The 17,497-nt window shown below is 49.7% G+C and overlaps 1 protein-coding gene across 2 annotated transcripts; it reads left to right on the top strand.

Annotated features, from left to right (window-relative positions):
• Positions 1-2,797: 2,797 nt before the first annotated feature.
• On the top strand, positions 2,798-17,496 carry TCN2 (transcobalamin 2). 2 transcript variants are annotated; one of them, XM_086682059.1, is made up of 10 exons: positions 2,798-2,945; positions 3,309-3,522; positions 7,475-7,667; positions 8,672-8,841; positions 9,883-10,044; positions 11,112-11,284; positions 11,422-11,608; positions 12,457-12,622; positions 14,388-14,503; positions 16,910-17,496. In XM_086682059.1, the coding sequence occupies exons 2-10, from the start codon at positions 3,459-3,461 to the stop codon at positions 16,969-16,971; spliced, it is 1,293 nt and encodes a 430-aa protein (XP_086538185.1). In that variant the 5' UTR covers positions 2,798-2,945; positions 3,309-3,458; the 3' UTR covers positions 16,972-17,496. The 2 variants fall into 2 exon arrangements, with proteins under 2 accessions (XP_086538185.1, XP_086538186.1); XM_086682060.1 differs by having other exon boundaries at positions 2,800-2,945; positions 3,312-3,522.
• Position 17,497: the final 1 nt, after the last annotated feature.

Raw genomic sequence — 17,497 nt, 5'->3', positions numbered from 1 at the left:
CAGAGAGAGAGGGAGACACAGAATCTGAAAACAGGTTCCAGGCTTTGAGCTGTCAGCCCAGAGACTGACTTGGGGCTCAAACCCACAAATGGCGAGATCTTGACCTGAGCCGAAGTTGAACACTTAACTGACTGAGCCACCCAGGTGCCCCTGAAGTACATTCTTAAAGACCTACCATTTCCTTCTGCCATGTGCTGAGATGGTTGTCCAAGCCCGTTTCTTATAAAATGGGAGTGTAATACTGTACTCCTAGGTTTCTCATTAGGATCAGATGAGAATGTTTGTGAACTGCTTAGCACAGTGGTAGGCATATGGTTCAAGCTCATTCCATTTTAGTGCTTATTAATGGCTAACTATCAAAATCCAGGAAAGAACGCTACAGGGGAAGAGTTAAATGTCCACTTAGCAAGTTTCCCATCTCCAAAGGTCTGGATTCCAGCTTAGTAAGAGAAAACAGACTTGCACGTGACACAAGACTGTTAGACTATCTTAATCCATGCAATGCTGGGCAACATCAGACAATCTGAGTAATCCTGTCTGACAGCATTTCCTTCTTTTCTTTTTTTTTCATTGTAGTTTTTTTTTTCGATATATGAAATTTATTGTCAAATTGGTTTCCATACAACACCCAGTGCTCGTCCCAAAAGGTGCCCTCCTCAATACCCATCACCCACCCTCCCCTCCCTCCCACCCCCCATCAACCCTCAGTTTGTTCTCAGTTTTTAAGAGTCTCTTATGCTTTGGCTCTCTCCCACTCTAACCTCTTTTTTTTTTTCCTTCCCCTCCCCCATGGGTTTCTGTTAAGTTTCTCAGGATCCACATGAGTGAAACCATATGGTATCTGTCTTTCTCTGTATGGCTTATTTCACTTAGCATCACACTCTCCAGTTCCATCCACGTTGCTACAAAAGGCCATATTTCGTTCTTTCTCATTGCCACATAGTACTCCATTGTGTATATAAACCACAATTTCTTTATCCATTCATCAGTTGATGGACATTTAGGCTCTTTCCATAATTTGGCTATTGTCGAGAGTGCTGCTATAAACATTGGGGTACAAGTGCCCCTATGCATCAGTAACTTCTGTATCCCTTGGGTAAATTCCTAGCAGTGCTATTTTCCTTCTTTCACCTGAAACTCCCTCCATCCTCAAAGGCTGGTTGCTCTGACCAGGACCCTTGGAGAGAACACACTGGATCCCTGCTGGCAGGTCCCAAGAGAACTTCTCAGACAGATCCTTGGGACTGTTTTGAATCTGCAGGCTCCTCTGTGGAGCAGAGCAACTATGGGGGTCTGACCACACAAACAGAGAGGTTATTGAAGTATTTGGCAAAAGGCTGTGGTTAGATGAAATGTAAACCAAGCAGTGTTTCGATAGACTCAATGCATTGCAGGGCTGCGTGAGAGGGGTCAACTTCAGACCTGGACAGCAAAGTGGACCCAAAGTCCTGTTCCCTTGGAAATTACAAGGTTGGGTGTGTAATGTTGTATCCAGAAACTCCTTACCTGAGGCTGCTTCTCTGTGTCAAAGTGACTTAGCTCCTCCAGGCATGTTTCTTTCTTATAATTATGATTTCAAATAGCAAATTTATGATTTTAGGGGGAAAACAAAGAAATCTCAGTAAAAAAGTAATAGTCACTCAAAGAACATGATTATTGGGACACTTTATAGCTGTAACATGACCTTGGGAAAAATGTTTCCTGTTAACATTGCAGCTGACTTTATCGGTACCTGTCCTGATGCATGGACAGGGCAGACTTTCACTTGTTCATTCCAAGCTAACTTTTACTTTCTTGGTGTAGATCCCTAAGTAGAAATCCTGAACCAAACATTTTAGTCATCTTTCTTTTTCACTTTTCTAGACGGTATTACCTAAAACAGCCCAGCTTTGCCCCCAGTGATTCTGTTTCTGATAAGCTATGGGAAATGTGCCTCCTCCCTGGTTGGTCACCACAGTACTTTTGAGTCTGTGGGAATCAGAGGTGATCCTCCTAAAGGAAACTGTTTCTCACCAGAGGCTGGGGGATGGGGAGTTCCTCCATCATGGTTACCTCCTCCAGGCTGCCTTCCTGGAAGTGGCAGGAATCAGAATCACCACCACCCACCACAGGCAGAGGGTTGGGGGGCCAGGACGGTCCTGTCCCAGATCAAGACAACTCCATTGCACACAAATTGCTGAGGGTCCCCTGGAGGTCCAAACCTGAGAATCTGCAGATGTTGGGCCTCCAGCTGGCCTCCCTCCTTCCCAAGAACCTCACTCCTATGGGCCACACCCAGTCTTCTTGCACCAGAGAATCTAATTTTAATTTGTAAAGTATTTCTGTAAACAGATACATATACTTGTATTTATTGATGTCAAGAGCTTGAATTGTGATAAGTCAGGCACAAAACCAGATTATCTTGAAAGGCTAAACCTTGGCAATTAGCCATAATATGACTGCATTCCTCATTAGAGGAAATGATTATAGGTGTTTTAAGATCATAACATTTTCACAAGTTGAGCTGGAAAGGAGCTTAGAATGATCTCATCCAACCCTGTCATCTCATACAGAAGAAACTATTTCAAACTCAGAGAGGTTAAGTGACCTGGCCAAGGCCATACAGTACCACCAGGGTTAACTCTTAGACATTGATTCTCCTGTGTAGTTAGGCAGATGAGGAATCCTTTGTTCTCTCTTCTCCTTACAGATTTTTTTAAGGTAACTTTCCTAGACCTAATAAGTAGCCCTGCTACCCAGCGCTTCGTGTCTCAAATGATTAAATCCTGTTCCTTGTTTCGTTTTGTCTTCAGGAGGCCTCCAGCTTTCCTGGCCGGTTGAAAAAACTGGCCCGGGTCCAGCCCCTTCCACCCCCAACTCTGGGCGGGCAGGCAGAGAACAGCTGACGCCAGCAGTCACTCATGTGACCACTACAGCTTTCTGTTTGCTCCCTGTCCCAGAACTGGGTGAGCACTTCCAGGGTCTCCTTCTGTTGGGGGTGGGGGGTACCAGGTAGGCACCCCAGTCCTTCCTGTCCACAGCTGGAACAGTGAAAGGGATACCACACAGGCACAGTTGGACAGACTTGGGCAGATCAGATGTCAGGCCTTCTGTGCTTGCCCAGGGCTCTTTAGGCAGCAAGACAGAATGTGGCTGGCCTCAAGGTGTCTCATACCATTCCTACTTGCCCCACCCCCTCCCCCCCCCCCCCCCCCCCCCCCCGCCATTCCCTACCTCCAGGAAGACTGCTCTGCCCTTCCTTCCTCTGTTCTTTGCCCTTCCTTTTCCCTCAGCTACAGATCTTTTCCTCTTTCTCTCTGTTGACTTAGCAGTTTGCTGCTTGGCGTGGAGGGATTAATCAGTGACAGGAAGCTGCCTCTTCTAGAGCCGTGACCGGCTGTGGTTAGGAAAGCCTCTGCAAGACCAGCCCTAGGAGTCTGTCCAGCTTCCCGCCTGCTGCTCACCCACCTGCTCCTGCCATGGGGCACCTTGGAGTCCTCCTCTTCCTGCTTGGGGGCCTGGGGGCTCTCGCTGATATCTGTGGTGAGTAACCAGATCTATCCTGCGCCTCTTTCCTCCTGGGTCCTTAGGAGGGAGGACTATAATGTCCAAGCCCCTGATTATATAATACCTGGGGAAGTAGGCTGGGGTGTGTGGGAGGGTGCATTGTATCTGCCCCTTTGGGCTTCATTAACAGTTGGGACTTAGCTGGACCTCAATGTTTGACACACTATAATGAGATTAGTTATAGTTGACCCTCGAAAAACATGGGTTAGGGCTGCCAACCCTCCATGCAGCCAAAAATCCATGTATAACTTTTGACTCCCCTAAAACTTAACTACCAATAGCCTACTGTTGACTGGAAAGAAGCCTTACTGATAAGGTAAACAGTCAATTAACACATGTTTTGTATGTTATATGTATTATATACTGAACTCTTATGATAAAGTAGGCTAGAAAAAAATATTATTAAGAAAATCACAAGGTAGGGGCACCTGGGTGGCTCAGTCAGTTAAGCGTCCGACTTTGGCTCAGGTCACGATCTCACAGTTCATGAGTTTGAGCCCTGCGTTGGCCTTGGGCTGACAGCTCAGAGCCTGGAGCCCACTTCCGATTTTGTGTCTCCCTCTGTCTGCCCCTCTGCTGCTTGCACTCTGTCTCTCGCATTGTCTCAAAAATAAATAAACATTAAAAAAATATTAAAAACAAAAAAAATCACAAGGTAAAGAAAGTACATTTTTTTTAAGTTTATTTATTTTGAGACAGAGAAAGAGTGTGAGCAGGGGAGGGGCAGAGAGAGAGGGAGAGAGAATCCCTGCATTGATAGTGCAGAGCCAGATTGGGGCTCGAACCCACAGACTGTGAAGTCATGACTTGAGCTAAAACCAAGAGTCAGGCACTTAAGTGACTGAGCTACCCAGGCACCACAGAAAATACATTTAAAGTACTGTACTGTATTAAGAAAAATTCACATATAAGTGGACCCATGCAGTTCAAACACATGTTGTTGAAGGGTCAACTGTGTATGTCTGATAGCCCACCGTACAAAAATGCTCCCATTCATTCACTCATCTGTTTATTTATTCATTCAACATGCATTGACTAAGACTTCTCTGTGTCAGTGCAGTGTTAGACTTTGGGGAAAGAACAAGGAGCAAGACAGGTCCCATCCTTGTCTTCCTAGTCCATCTGTTCTAGTAAAGGGGACAGACAAAAGAAGTCAAGAGACAAATCAGTGCTGTATTTGGGGGCCGTGGTAAGCACCAAAGGAAGTGAGCCAGGCATGGAGGTGGAGAGCTGGGGGCCACTGATTCAGGAAGAGCGTTCAGGGAAGGATTTCCGAGGACCAGGGGTGACAGGGGGATTGAGGCCCAGAGGAAGAAAAGGAGCTGGCAAGAAAAGGAGTGTGTTTGGGGGTAGAACGGGCATCCCAGGCAGAGGGAAGCTAGTATGCAGTCACTGTTACAGGAGACAAGCCCGAGAGAGGCACAGGTGGCAGGTCATGGCAAGGCATTTGCATACTAGCATAGGAGCCTGGCTGCTTCAGCTCTGTGTGCCCGTGTCCCCAGGAGTCTCTCTGGGAACCCTTGGGAGTCTGAGCACACAGGCCTGGGGCTATTTGTGCACTGGCGATGGGCAGAAAGCAGAAGGCAGGCAGGGAAGCCTCTGTGTTTTGGGGCTACCCACCTCTCCTCCCTCCTTATATTCTGCCCACAGCCTTACACTGTGCAATATGCTTTCACTCCCAGTGTCTCTTGTGATCTTTGGAGAAATCGAGAGGCAGGTTCAGTCATGTCCAAGTGACAGATGAGTCTGTCAAGGGTTGGAGGAGCCCGGTGACCTGTCGGGGCTTTGTTGGACTCAGTTCTCAGAATTCCAGGCCAGGGTCTTCCCTGAGCACCAGGAGCCTCCAACCTGTGTTCCATAAATGCAACCAGGCCCCTCACTATTGGATCTTGGTTCCTGTCTAGATAGTCCCCAGGGGAGACCTGGGACCCAGTCCTCATCCTCACTGGGCATGAACCATTCAATAGTGGGCCCATAGTCAAGACAGAAGCCCTGGGCAGGGTTTGGGGGTACAGCCCACTACTGCTGAGCCACTTACCTGCTCAACCCTCATTCCCTCACCTGCAAAATGGTCTAAGAATGCTTCCTGGCCTTCCTCCTTGGTGTGGTGTGAAGGATCCCATAACATCTGCTTTACCAGCTTAAAGCTCTGTGCAGTTGTGAAATTGACAAGGATGCTGCACTAATGCTTGCCCAGGGTAGGCTTCTATGCTTCTGTATGTCAAAGCCAGTCAGCTGGCAATGCTGGGTGGCCCTGTGAGCAGGAGGCACCATGGGAGGGAGCTTGCCCAGTGCCACTTTTATTACTGAGGTGAATCTGCCTGGCTCCTTCCTTTTAAGGAGGCTGAATTGTGGTTATCAGCCTCTCTTTATAGCTCTGGCTCCTCTTTTTATCACTTGTAGCCCCAGGGCTGACTCATCTGCTGGAGGTCAAAGCCTGGAGTGGGGGTGAGGCTCCCCTACCAGTTTGAAGAAAAGAGAGAGGGAAAGAGAGTTACAGAGAGACAGATGACCAGAGAGATAGGCTGAAAGAGGTAGAGACTAAGACAGATCCAGAGAGAATGAGGAAATGGAAGCAGAATAAAAAAAGAAAAAAAAAAAAAAAAAAGAAATGGAAGCAGATACAGAAAGGCACTGAGAAAGAGAAAGAGAAAGAAAAGTCACCCTTACCCCTTACCCTCACCACCTCCACAGGTAGCAACAAATACCTGTGACTTTTGGGAAAAGAGGCATAAGATGGTGGGACCCATTAGGCACCTGGCTAGCTCAGTCTGTAGAACATGGGACGCTTGATCTTAGGGTCGTGAGTTCAAGCCCCACGTTGAGGGTAGAGATTACTTTAAAAAAAAAATGGTGGGACCCAAACCAAGAAAGGTGGGCCTGTATGAGAGGAACCCTGTCCTCGTATCAGAAGGCCCAAGAGGCAGGTGAAGAGCTCTGGTTGGCAGTTCCATTGCTGAATCTCCTGGGAGGGGTGGCCTGCCCAGCATCCTGAGATGTGGCCCAGTGGAAGTAGCTGGAGCCCTACAGCAACTGGGAGGCAGTAAATGGGGAAAAGTCCAAAGTGCCTCCAGGGCCACCTACTGAGCTCAAGTTTCCTTCCCTAAGGGCAGAAGGCAGCAGTCAGCTGGAGCTAGAAAATATCCCTGAGGCTTCCCCTGGTATGTCAGCATTTTGGTTACACAGTTTCAGGCAAATCCCAAAGCACACAGAGAAATGGTTGTAAACGATGATGGCTTTCCAAGGATTCACCCCTCAATCTCAGGTCCCCTTCACCTAAACAGATGTGATAGGAAAAGCATTATTTTGAGATCTATACAGAGGAAGCTCACCAGGAGAGCCCCAGTTAGCCATAGGCAGCCAGCAGAGTTTTAAAACTGGGTATGTAACATGTTCTGCATGTGGGTTGCAGTTTGTGTAAATGGATAGAACGTGAATTTAGCCGAGCACCAGAGAACAGGGGTTTTGTAGGCAGGTTTATCCTTGGCCATGCAACCTTCTGGAAGACACAACCTGATTCTGAATGGCTGTTTCCTCTTTTATGCAAAGCAATGATGACAGTACTTATGCCACAGGGCTGGCATGAGGACCAAGTGAGGTCGGGCACAGTGGCTGGAGCATATCACACGGCTTGGCCTCCATTCCCTGTTACTCCTGATGGCAGACTGGTTGCCCGGTACCAGCTTCCTCTGCCCTCAGCCCGCCACCTCTCCCTGGCCCACTCCAACTGCTCTTCTGGGAAATCTACTTTCCCCTATTTACATACTGCCTTTTATTACAGCCATATTTTCCCATACAAGTAGGGTGTGTACTGGATGGAGAGGGAGTAGAGCTGTTTATACCCCGGAGAAGGCCCTGGTAAGGTAAAAGCAGTTCCTTGCCGGTGGCCTAGCCTTGTGACCTCACTTGGTCTGTTCTCTTTCCTAAGAAATACCACAGGTGGATAGCAAGCTGGTGGAGAGGCTGGGCCAGCGCCTCTTGCCCTGGATGGACTGGCTCTCTCTGGAGCACCTGAACCCCAGTATCTACGTGGGTCTGCGCCTCTCCAGCTTGCAGGCCGGGGCCAGGGAGGCCTTCTATCTGCACATCCTCAAACTCAGTTACCAGCACAGCCTCCTGGGGTATTGCTGTTCACTTTCTTCTCCTTTCCCCACACCTTGCTCCACATCCTAAGAGACAGGAGAACTATATTCTCGTTTGGGCTGCCATTGATTTGTTGGGAGATTTTGGGCAAGTTTGTCTCCTTTGGCACTTTCTCCATCTGTAGAATGGGGTTGGCTTGACCAGATTGGAGGCAGACATCACTAATCCATGACCACAGTTCCCCCTCTGCCCCCCATCCCATACTGAGCCCAGAAGCAGCATCCGTCTGTGCTTCCCTCCCATGCTAAGGCAGACATCACTAATCCATGACTGCAATCTTCCATACTAAGCCCAGAAGCAGCATCTAGCAGCATCTAACTCTGTGCTCCCTTTCCAGGGGCATTAAGGAAGACCTGTTCTGAGGCTCACTGTGGGAGTTTGAATGAGAGGTGAAGGATCAGGAACACCATGAAGCCTGTCCTGCTTGGACTCCCTCTCAAAGAGTGGATGCAGGGCAGGGAGAGGGAAGAAAGGGAAGACTGTGTAGGCAAAGTGTGATCAAAATGGTGGGGTAAGCACAGGTCATTTGGATGTGAGAACCCTCAGGGTTTGTCCTTGAGTCTAATTTTTCATCTTTATGAAATATGTGTGGCATGCACCTTACAACTTGCACAGCTGATTACATCTGCTTTGGGCAGTTCAAAGTTTCTTATTGTTAGGTTTTTTTTCACTTTATGATGTTGAGGGGGGTGCCCCAAGCCAGGCTCACCAGGGTGGCACTTTCTTTTTTTTTTTTTTTAATTTTTTTTTTAACGTTTATTTATTTTTGAGACAGAGAGAGACAGAGCATGAACGGGGGAGGGTCAGAGAGAGGGAGACACAATCTGAAACAGGCTCCAGGCTCTGAGCTGTCAGCACAGAGCCCGACGCGGGGCTCGAACTCACGGACCATGAGATCGTGACCTGAGCCGAAGTCGGAAGCTTAACCAACTGAGAGGGTGGCACTTTCTTACAGAAGTGTTGTTAACTGGCTTTTTCCTAGGCTTACCTTCAACGATGACAACAGTGACTACCAGGACAAGCCCTCCATGGGCCAGCTGGCCCTCTACCTGCTAGCTCTCAGGGCTAACTGTGAGCTTGTTGAGGGCCGCAAGGGGGACAGGCTGGTCTCGCAGCTGAAGCGGTTCCTGGAGGACGAGAAAAAGGCCATTGGTGAGGGGGACGTGGTCTGCCAAGTGTTGGGGGGTGGGGCTCATCAGGTAGTATTCTGTGGGGGAGCATCTAAGTCAGAACTTTGGGTTTTCTCCTCAGGCTTCTTTCCTACCCCCCATTCTGCCTGTGTCACTATCCACCTAGAGGCTTAGGCCTGCTGCAGTTGCCATCCTTGATCAAGCCTTTCCTGCACTCTACATATACTCTGTTGACAAGTTCTACTGCTCAGCCACCATGACTGACCTGACTGTCGACCCCTGGCACAGCCCCTGTACTACTTACTCCTCAGCCTCTCTCTGCCAACTGTCTTGCCTCCTGATTCGGCCCGGCACATGACAGCCAGAGCAAGCATTTTAAATGTAAATCTGATGTTATTAGCCCTGCTCAAACCCTGCACAGGCTGCCCACTGCTGTGTCCACAGCACCTCAAGCCCAGTCTGTCTGCCCTTCTTCTCCTCTCTAAGACCTGCTCTCCCATTCTCTGGCTCACCCACTCACCTGCCCCTCTGGCTCTGGCCACACTGATCTCTCAGCTTGCAGATCAAGGTCTTAATATATGTTTTCTCAATCTAGAAGATTTCCCTCCCCTTCTAGCTTACTCCTGCTCCACCTTAGCTCCCCCCCCCCCCCCCCCCGCCCACCATCCCAGCATCACTGTCTTAGAGAATCCTGCTCTGACTCCCCAGCTAGTCAAAGACCTCTACCATATGGCCCCAGAGACCTCGGTCCACATTTCAGTACTAATCATGCTGTCATGAGTACAGGTTGTGTTACTGTTGGAGACCCTGGCTGTGCTGTGCCTGGCCGGTCACCACCGGCTTGGTCATCACTCTGAGCACAGCACCTGACACGTAGTGGATCTTCAGCAAGAACGGATTGAGGGAATGAAGGAATGAAGGATCTCGCGACCCAAAGGAGGGTGTCAGGAAGCATAGGCAAGGGGGTCCTGTGTGCCGGCTGGGCTGGTTGCTGGGAGTGGGCAGAGAGGCAACCCTTCAGGCCTGGTATGAAGTCCCTGCCCCATGGTTTTCTCCCTCCCAGGACACAATAACAAAGGCCAGCCCCACACCAGCTACTATCAGTATGGCCTGGGCATCCTGGCCCTGTGTGTTCACCAGAAGCGGCTCCATGACAGTGTGGTGGGAAAGCTCCTGTATGCCGTGGAACATGAACAGCATCTCCACCAGGGCCACCTCTCTGTGGGTGAGTGGGCTAGACCCTGCTAAAGCCAGGCTGGCACTCCTCCAGTCCCCAGCCCCAACTGAGGGCCTCTACCCCTCTGCCCAAGATCACCTTTCCTTGGGGCCCCTCCTCATGAGTCCCTTAGGAGTGAAATGGTGAGGACTCTTGAGTGTGGTACAGTGGTTGTGAGCTAGTGTTGGAGCTGAACTGAGATCCTGACCCCTGCTCTGTCACACACACTGATTGTAGGACACCCTGGGCAAGCCAGCTGGCCTTTCTGGTTCAGCCTCTCCTGTAAAATAACCTCCCAGCAGTATCTTGATAGAAGATGCCTTATAAATAAAGGACTTAGATTGGTGCTTGGCACAGAGAAGTTCTGGATACATAGTTATGATCTTGTCATTATATGAGCTTGGAAGACTGAGACGTGGATTTTGGAACTGCTACCTCACTATGTGACCTTGGGCTTCCAGTGCCCTTTCTTGTCACTGTGATTCAGGGTCTCTTTCAGTTCTGGCATTCTGTGAGTGAGTGTGTGTGCCTCGCATAGGGTGGGGGTAGGATGGAGTAGGTTGGGAGGGCAAGGAGGTGCCCCAGAGAGAAGGCAGTAGGAAGCTTTCTCTGCCCGAGGCTTGTAGAAAAACCACTGTGGACACAGTAATCACCTTGGGGCCCAGGAGGCTGCCTGGACCTATTAAATCTAGCTGGAGGTAGACCCAGCTATCAGTGAGTTCCAGACTTCCCTGGTGATTTCAAAGGGCAGGCAGGTTTGGGAATGAGTGGTGTAAGATAAAGTCCTCTTGTCTCTCCTCCAGGTTCTCTCCCTAACCTCTAACCCTTAAATAATAGACAGGGGTAGGGTGACCTATCATCCCCATTTGCCTGGAACTAAGGGGCTTCCAGGACTCTGGACTTACAGTGGCCAAACTGAGCAAACTCTAGGCACACTGGACTGAGTTGTTCCCTTTAGCTGGTGAAAACTTTCTAAACTGCTGATCTGATTATGGCCCTTCTTCGAGGCCTTGGGTGGTCACCTATTGCCCCAGGGCCCTGCCTGGTCTGACCCCAATTGGCTCTGTCCCCTGCAGACACAGTGGCCATGGCAGGCTTGGCCTTCACCTGTCTAGAGCACTCCAACCTCAACCCCAATCGGAAACACCAGATCACCCGGGCCATTGAGAACATACGAGAGAAGATCCTAAAGGCCCAGACCCCTGAGGGCTACTTTGGAAATGTCTACAGCACCCCTCTGGCACTACAGGTAGGAAGGAGAGCTTGGGGCCATAGCCCACCCTGGTGTTTGGTGGGAGGTGGCCTGGTCAGAGGCTGGAAGACCTGCCCCCTCCATGCCAGCTGACCCACCTCACCTCCTCCTTCTCTTCCCCGTTCTGTCACCAGTTACTGATGAAGTCCTCCATGCCTGGGGTGGAGCTGGGCACAGCGTGCCTTAAGGCAAGGGCTGCTCTGTTGGCCAGTGTGCAGGACGGGGCCTTCCAGAACGCTCTCATGATTTCCCAGCTGCTGCCTGTCCTGAATGGCAAGAGCTATGTGGATCTCATCTCCCCAGACTGTGAGGCACCAAGAGGTAGCTAGGCCTTTCAGGGGAGCCCTGTTCTTTTCAGTCTGCAGGGCCCTTCCTGAAGTCTGCATGTGTCAGGGAAGGGAAGTTGCTTAGTCCTGATTTGCTGAGTCAACGGGGGTTTGGGGGTGCACGTGGGACATACTGTCAGCTAAGATGCAGTCACAGTTTCTAGAAAGCCACAGTATGAGGAGAGAGATACCAAATAGAGAGCTCTGGGTGGGCCATGAATCTGCAGCCCCTTGCATGATGCCCGATATAGAAATGTTTGAATGAATGAATGGGAGAGACACATTTTGGGTAGCTCTGATACATCGTAATGAGTTCCAATTAGCAGCTTGAATCAGGGCTTCATCTGGGAGACGGACTTGAGTTGGGGAGTGGGATCTGCTAGTGGAGGAAGAAGGTAGTAAGGGCAGAGGAGAGAGGAGGCAGCAAGAACAGGCACCGAGGTGGAAAAGACTGAAATTTTGGGGAAGGTCTTACTAGAGAGTAGGGTCTGGGAGAATGAGCTGGGCTTACAGGCAGGAGAATGAAGAGAGGAGACCTTCAGAGGTAACAGGGGAGTCATATGAATAAATGCATGTTCTAGAAAGAGCCCTCTGGGGTGCTATGTGGGAAGGGGGATACTGGAGGCAGAAAAACCAGTGAGGGGCCCAACTTTGGGCAGCTGGGGAACTGGGGGGCTAAGGGACAAGGGAGGCTGGGATGGCAGCTGGTGGTGCTGGCTGAGATGGGACCAAGGGGCAGGAAAAGGTTCTGAAGAGCCACAGTGTCTTCGAGGGAAGAAAGGAACACCAACACCTGGCTCCTTGCCCTCACACCAGCTGCCCCTTCCTCTCTCCCTGACATAGTCATGTTGGAACCAGTTGTGGAGACCCCTTCATCGCCCCAAGAGGTCATCCGCGTCGTGCTGAAGGTCCCCAGTGTCTCGCCACCATACATAAACTCCATCTCTGTCCCTGCTGGGTCCTCCTTGGAAGATGTCCTTAAGAAGGCCCAGAAGCTCAGAGGATTCATGTGAGACCCCCACCTCCCAGCCCTCACCCCCTCCTGACCCCACACCCCTGAAACAGAACTTGGATGGGACGAGGATGGAAGAGAAGGCTCCCTCAAGAGAGGTGCCGGCCCAGGCTCTGCTTCCACCTTCTCCAACCCTGATAGCTCACGCTGTAGTGGAAACAGACAGCCATGGGCCAGCGTTGTTCTGTAGCTATGAAAACATGCTCTGGAGGCAGAGTACCCACACTGGAATCCCAGCTCCACCACTCCCCAGCTACAGGCCCAGAACCCGTTATTTCCAATGAGCCATTGAAGACACCAGCTGTACCCTGCTCCTCACGGGGCCCATGCAAAGAGTCTAGGAATTAGTGCACAAGGAAGACATGGAACATGCTTATTATATATGCAGGGTCCCACACTTAGTAAGCTCAATACATGTTAGCTTTCATAAGAATAAGAATTTTTATTATCACATGGGCTTGGTCTACTCCCTGTGATGAGTTACCTACTAAGCCCACCTCAGTTCTCTTCCTGGTAGCCTGCAGCTCATACAGCAATACTGCTGGGAGCCAACACAGTCCCAGACGGCCACACACACCGAGCACCTTTGGCAGGCCACAGTCCAGCAGGCATTGAGATTACCCAGAACCTGCTGGCCTTCCTGTCTGTAAAATGTCATCAAAATGAAAAAATAAATACATAAATAAATAAAAGAACTTAACGTTTTAATTCAGAATTCCAAAGCCTCTGAGAAGACATCAGGGATATTAATCAGAGAAGCAATTCTGTTAGTGGAAGTAGGTGTCTGAACTGGGTGCAGAGGCCAGGCAGGAAGGCCATGTCTGACGGCACATGAATGCATGGCAGGGAAAGCTGGACTGCAGAGAGATTCCTGAGAGAAAGAGAGGAGAGAGAGAGAAACAGAGAGACGTGCTCCAAGCAGCCACATGGACCCATAGAGTTAGGGAATGACAGGGCAATGGGGACTGCTCCATGACACCCCCTCAAATAACACTTTCCCTTTGACTAAGTCACCATGAGTGGTTTTCTGTTTCTTAAAACTGTAAAAACCCTCCCTCTCTAAGACAGAAACGTTGATAAGCCTTTTGGGGAGAGGAAGAACATGGCCTATGGATTTAAGAGGATCCCTTTGGCAGCAGCATCCACGTGGTCTGGAGAAACACAGAGTTGGAGACCAGGAGCTCAGGGTGGGGGTGGTGTGAATAAGGAGTCTCTTGGTTGCAAAGGTCAGAAATCTAACTCCAACTTTCTCTGGTAATGGGGAACATGGGGTGTGTAGAATCAGAGAGAAGACTGAGCAATCTTGCCACAAGAAGAGGGGAGTGCCACTGAGTCATAAAATTTCCAGAACCAGAGACCCAATGCCACCACCAGGTGTCTCCATCTCACATGTTCCTGCTTTTATCTGCATGCTGGCTTCACCCTCTCTCATTGGGCATTGGCATCTTATATATGGGGCTGGCATCTTCTGACCGTCACCCCTGCAATATCAGCTCCCAGAGAGGGGGCAGCTGCTGAGTTGTTAATATAATAGGTGTCCCTTCCTGTAGGCCATGGTCCTGGTCAATGCAGAGAGGGTGAAGTCCCCTGGGTGGGCAGTGTCAGGGGGCTGCAGAGGAGGCATGGAGGTGAGGCCTATGGCCTGGGAAGGACTCTGGCCCTAAGGGAGAGGCCAGGACTTTCTTGGTGGGGGAAGTTCTGCTCCTGCTGTTGGGTCAGTGGAAGCAAAAGTCACTTCTCCCTCTCTTTGTCCCTTTGGTAGGTATGGAACGCAGAACACCTTGTCAGGCCCCTTCCTGACCTCTGTGATGGGAAAAGAAGCTGGGGAACGTGAGTTCTGGCAGCTCCTCCGAGCCCCTGACACCCCACTGCTACAGGGTAGGTCTGGTGACCAGCTACCTCTGGACATTTCCCCCATCCAGCAGTGAGGATGGGATTGTTGCAGTGAGGCCAGCACACCTCAGCTTTCCTCTGAATCTTTCTGGGCCTCAGCCTCAGATAATCACTGATGCTCAAGGTTGCTTGTACGTTATTTAACTGAATGCTTAAGAATTTTTATGTAAGTTACTGTGGCAACTCTAGGAAATCAGGCAAAAAAGAAGAAAGTTAAAATCACCTATAATTTGCTACCCGGAAATAACTTCTTTTAACTATTGATATATTTTCTTTTCCTTTCTTTTTTCTTTTTTTTTGTTTTTGTTTTTGCTTTTTATTTCTTGTTTTTAACTGTTGGTGTATTTTTTCTACCTAATTTTTTAAATACATAAGTTTATTTTTTCATAAAAATGGAGCCATGCTCTGTAGCAATACTGTCCAACAGAAGTAAAATGCAAGGCACATGTGTAATTCTAAATTTTCTAGTTGGTGACACTAATATTAATAATGTATCTTATTTAACCAAATATATCCAAAATATTATCATTCCAAGTTATAATCAGTGTAAAATTATTAGTGACATTTTGCATGCTTTTTCTGTACTAAGATTTCAAACACTGTATAGCTGCATGTGGCTAGTGCTAGCATACTGCATGGCAGAGCCCTGTATATTGTTTTGCAACTTATTTTTTTTTAATTTTTGTTCTTTTTTTTAAACATTTTATTTGTTTGTTTGTTTGTTTATTTTAAAGTAAGCTCTGTGCTCAGTGTGGGACTCGAACTCATGACCCTGAGATCAAGAGTCACATGCTCTACCAACTGAGCCACCCAGGCGCCCCTTTTTTCATTCTTAATGTATTGTAGACATCTTTCTGTGTTGCTGTATGTAGATTTCCCCCTTCCTTTGTAATAGCCACGTAGAATATATCACTCACGAGGATGCTTTGAGCTGCAAGTAACAGGAAACACGATGCAAACTAGCTTCCACTGTATGACATCCATTGGGTTGTTGTGACCCAAGTCCAGAGTGTCTTGGACTGAGGACTTCAGGGCTGGTGTAACCTGGTCTCCAGCCCTGCTCCCCTGTGATTCCATACTCCTTTCTCTGTTGGCTTCCACACCCTTCTTATGTCTTCCCAGAGCTGCTCCCTTTTAGAACTTTGTTTGCCCCCAGCAGACAAAGGTGGAATTGGGACACAGGCACATTCCTGGACCCATCCCTGTTGCTAGGAGCTGGTTCAGGTTCTGCACTCACCATTGGCTGGAGAGCAAGGATTGCCACACACCTGGTTTAGGCCAGTCAGGGCCTGCCCTGGCACTGTGTGCTGCGGTGGGGCATGGAGTGAGATGGATAGGCTGCAGCTTCTTGATTTCTGCTAGATATTTGGGGTGTCTCCAGTTTTAACTCTTACACCTCAAGCTGTCATGAGCATCCTTGTGCATCAGCCCCCAGTCACCAGGCAGACTCTTAAGGGTCATCTGTCCCTGCTCTTGCTACCTGGAGCTTCTGTTGGGCACCTGTCATGTGCCAGGAATTGAGCTAAGTGCTTTCCAGAATGTGGGACTTTCTGAAGGAGTCCAAGAAAAAGCATTCTCTTTCTCTGCCTGGCTTCTGAGAAGATTGAGTAATAAAACAAAGACGTGGCATATGGAGACCCCAGATCTGGCCTCTAATTACTGAGGCTGGGCTGTGGGGAAGGAAGGGGGTGGCGCAGGGAGGGTAGCCTGGGACAACTCAATCATGAGGCAGATGTGGGCCATGTGTCCTCTATCTCTCACCCCCTAGCCCTCCAGTCCAGCTTGAACCCCCTCTTATGGGGAAAAAGGAATGCCTGGTTGTTGATACCATTATTGTCCCCATTTTAGATGGGAAAACTAGCACTCACAGAGGTTAAATAACTTGCTCAAAGTCATACCGCTGATGAGTGAAGAGCTGGGGCTTGAACCCAGGTATCATGCTGGAGCCTGGTTTGTCTCTAGTGATCAGAGGCTGGCCCTGAAGGAGACTTCACTCACAGTCTTGGTTCTTCCTTCAGACCACACTGAGCAAGTCCCTCTTCCCATTGGCCCCACAGGGGACTATGAAGACAGTGACCCTGTCTTCAACACCTGCCCACCAGGTGTTGTCAAGGGGTCTCTGGCTCCTTTCACCCTGTGTTAGTTATCCAGAATGCTGTCCTGTATACCCCCCTGGGGGGCTCCCCCACCTTAAAATAAGCCTGTGGGCCTTAGGGACCCGAGGTTACAGCTAATTTCAGTTTCCAGACAGCTCTGGATAGTTCCCACTTTCCCACCACCAAGCCCTGAGTGGGTCTTATAGACCCTGGCCTCAGGGTGCTTGTCCATAAGAAGAGGTTGGGGATAGGATTCTCTTCCCTGTTAACCCCCCTGCTCAATCTGTTTCTGCAGGTATTGCTGAATACACCCCCAAGGATGGAGAAACCATTGAGCTGAGGCTGGCTACCTGGTAGCTTCTGCGCTCACTCACCCCAGCAGCCTTGCCCACTCCCTGGGCTTCTGCCTTCCCTCCAGACATCGCTGTAACAGCCCAACCCTGCTGCTACCTCATGTGCACTTGGATAGGGTCCCCTGGATCATTCCAGCTACCACCCTTGTGAAGGTCCTAAGCTATCATCCACCCTGGATCAGTTAACCAAGCGCTTTCCCTGGGAGGGCTGTCTGCTCCAGTCTGGCCCAGTCTGGCCACACAGGCATCCTTTGAAGGCCATGCATGGTCTGTAGGGTATAAAGCATCTCCGACTCCTCAACACAAGGAGGAGAAGTCACTGGCTACTGGTGCTATGAGGACTGCCCCTCTGGGATTGAAGCCCTGCAAGGAGACCTCTATGGCCCAGGGGCTACAGCCCTGATCCCAGCTCTCAACTCCACCTTCATGGGGGTGGCCCCAGTGCTTGCTGTGGCATAGTAGCTGGTGGGGGCTCCGCACAGACGCTCAAACCCTGCCTATGAAATGATTAAAGTGTTTGTGCACCTGCC

Source organism: Puma concolor, chromosome D3 (genome assembly GCF_028749965.1).
Source record: "Puma concolor isolate L17-30 chromosome D3, mPumCon1.1.hap2, whole genome shotgun sequence".
NCBI lineage: Eukaryota > Metazoa > Chordata > Mammalia > Carnivora > Felidae > Puma > Puma concolor.
The sequence above is the reverse complement of the archived record's forward strand: the minus strand, read 5'-3'. Positions and strand labels throughout refer to the sequence as shown.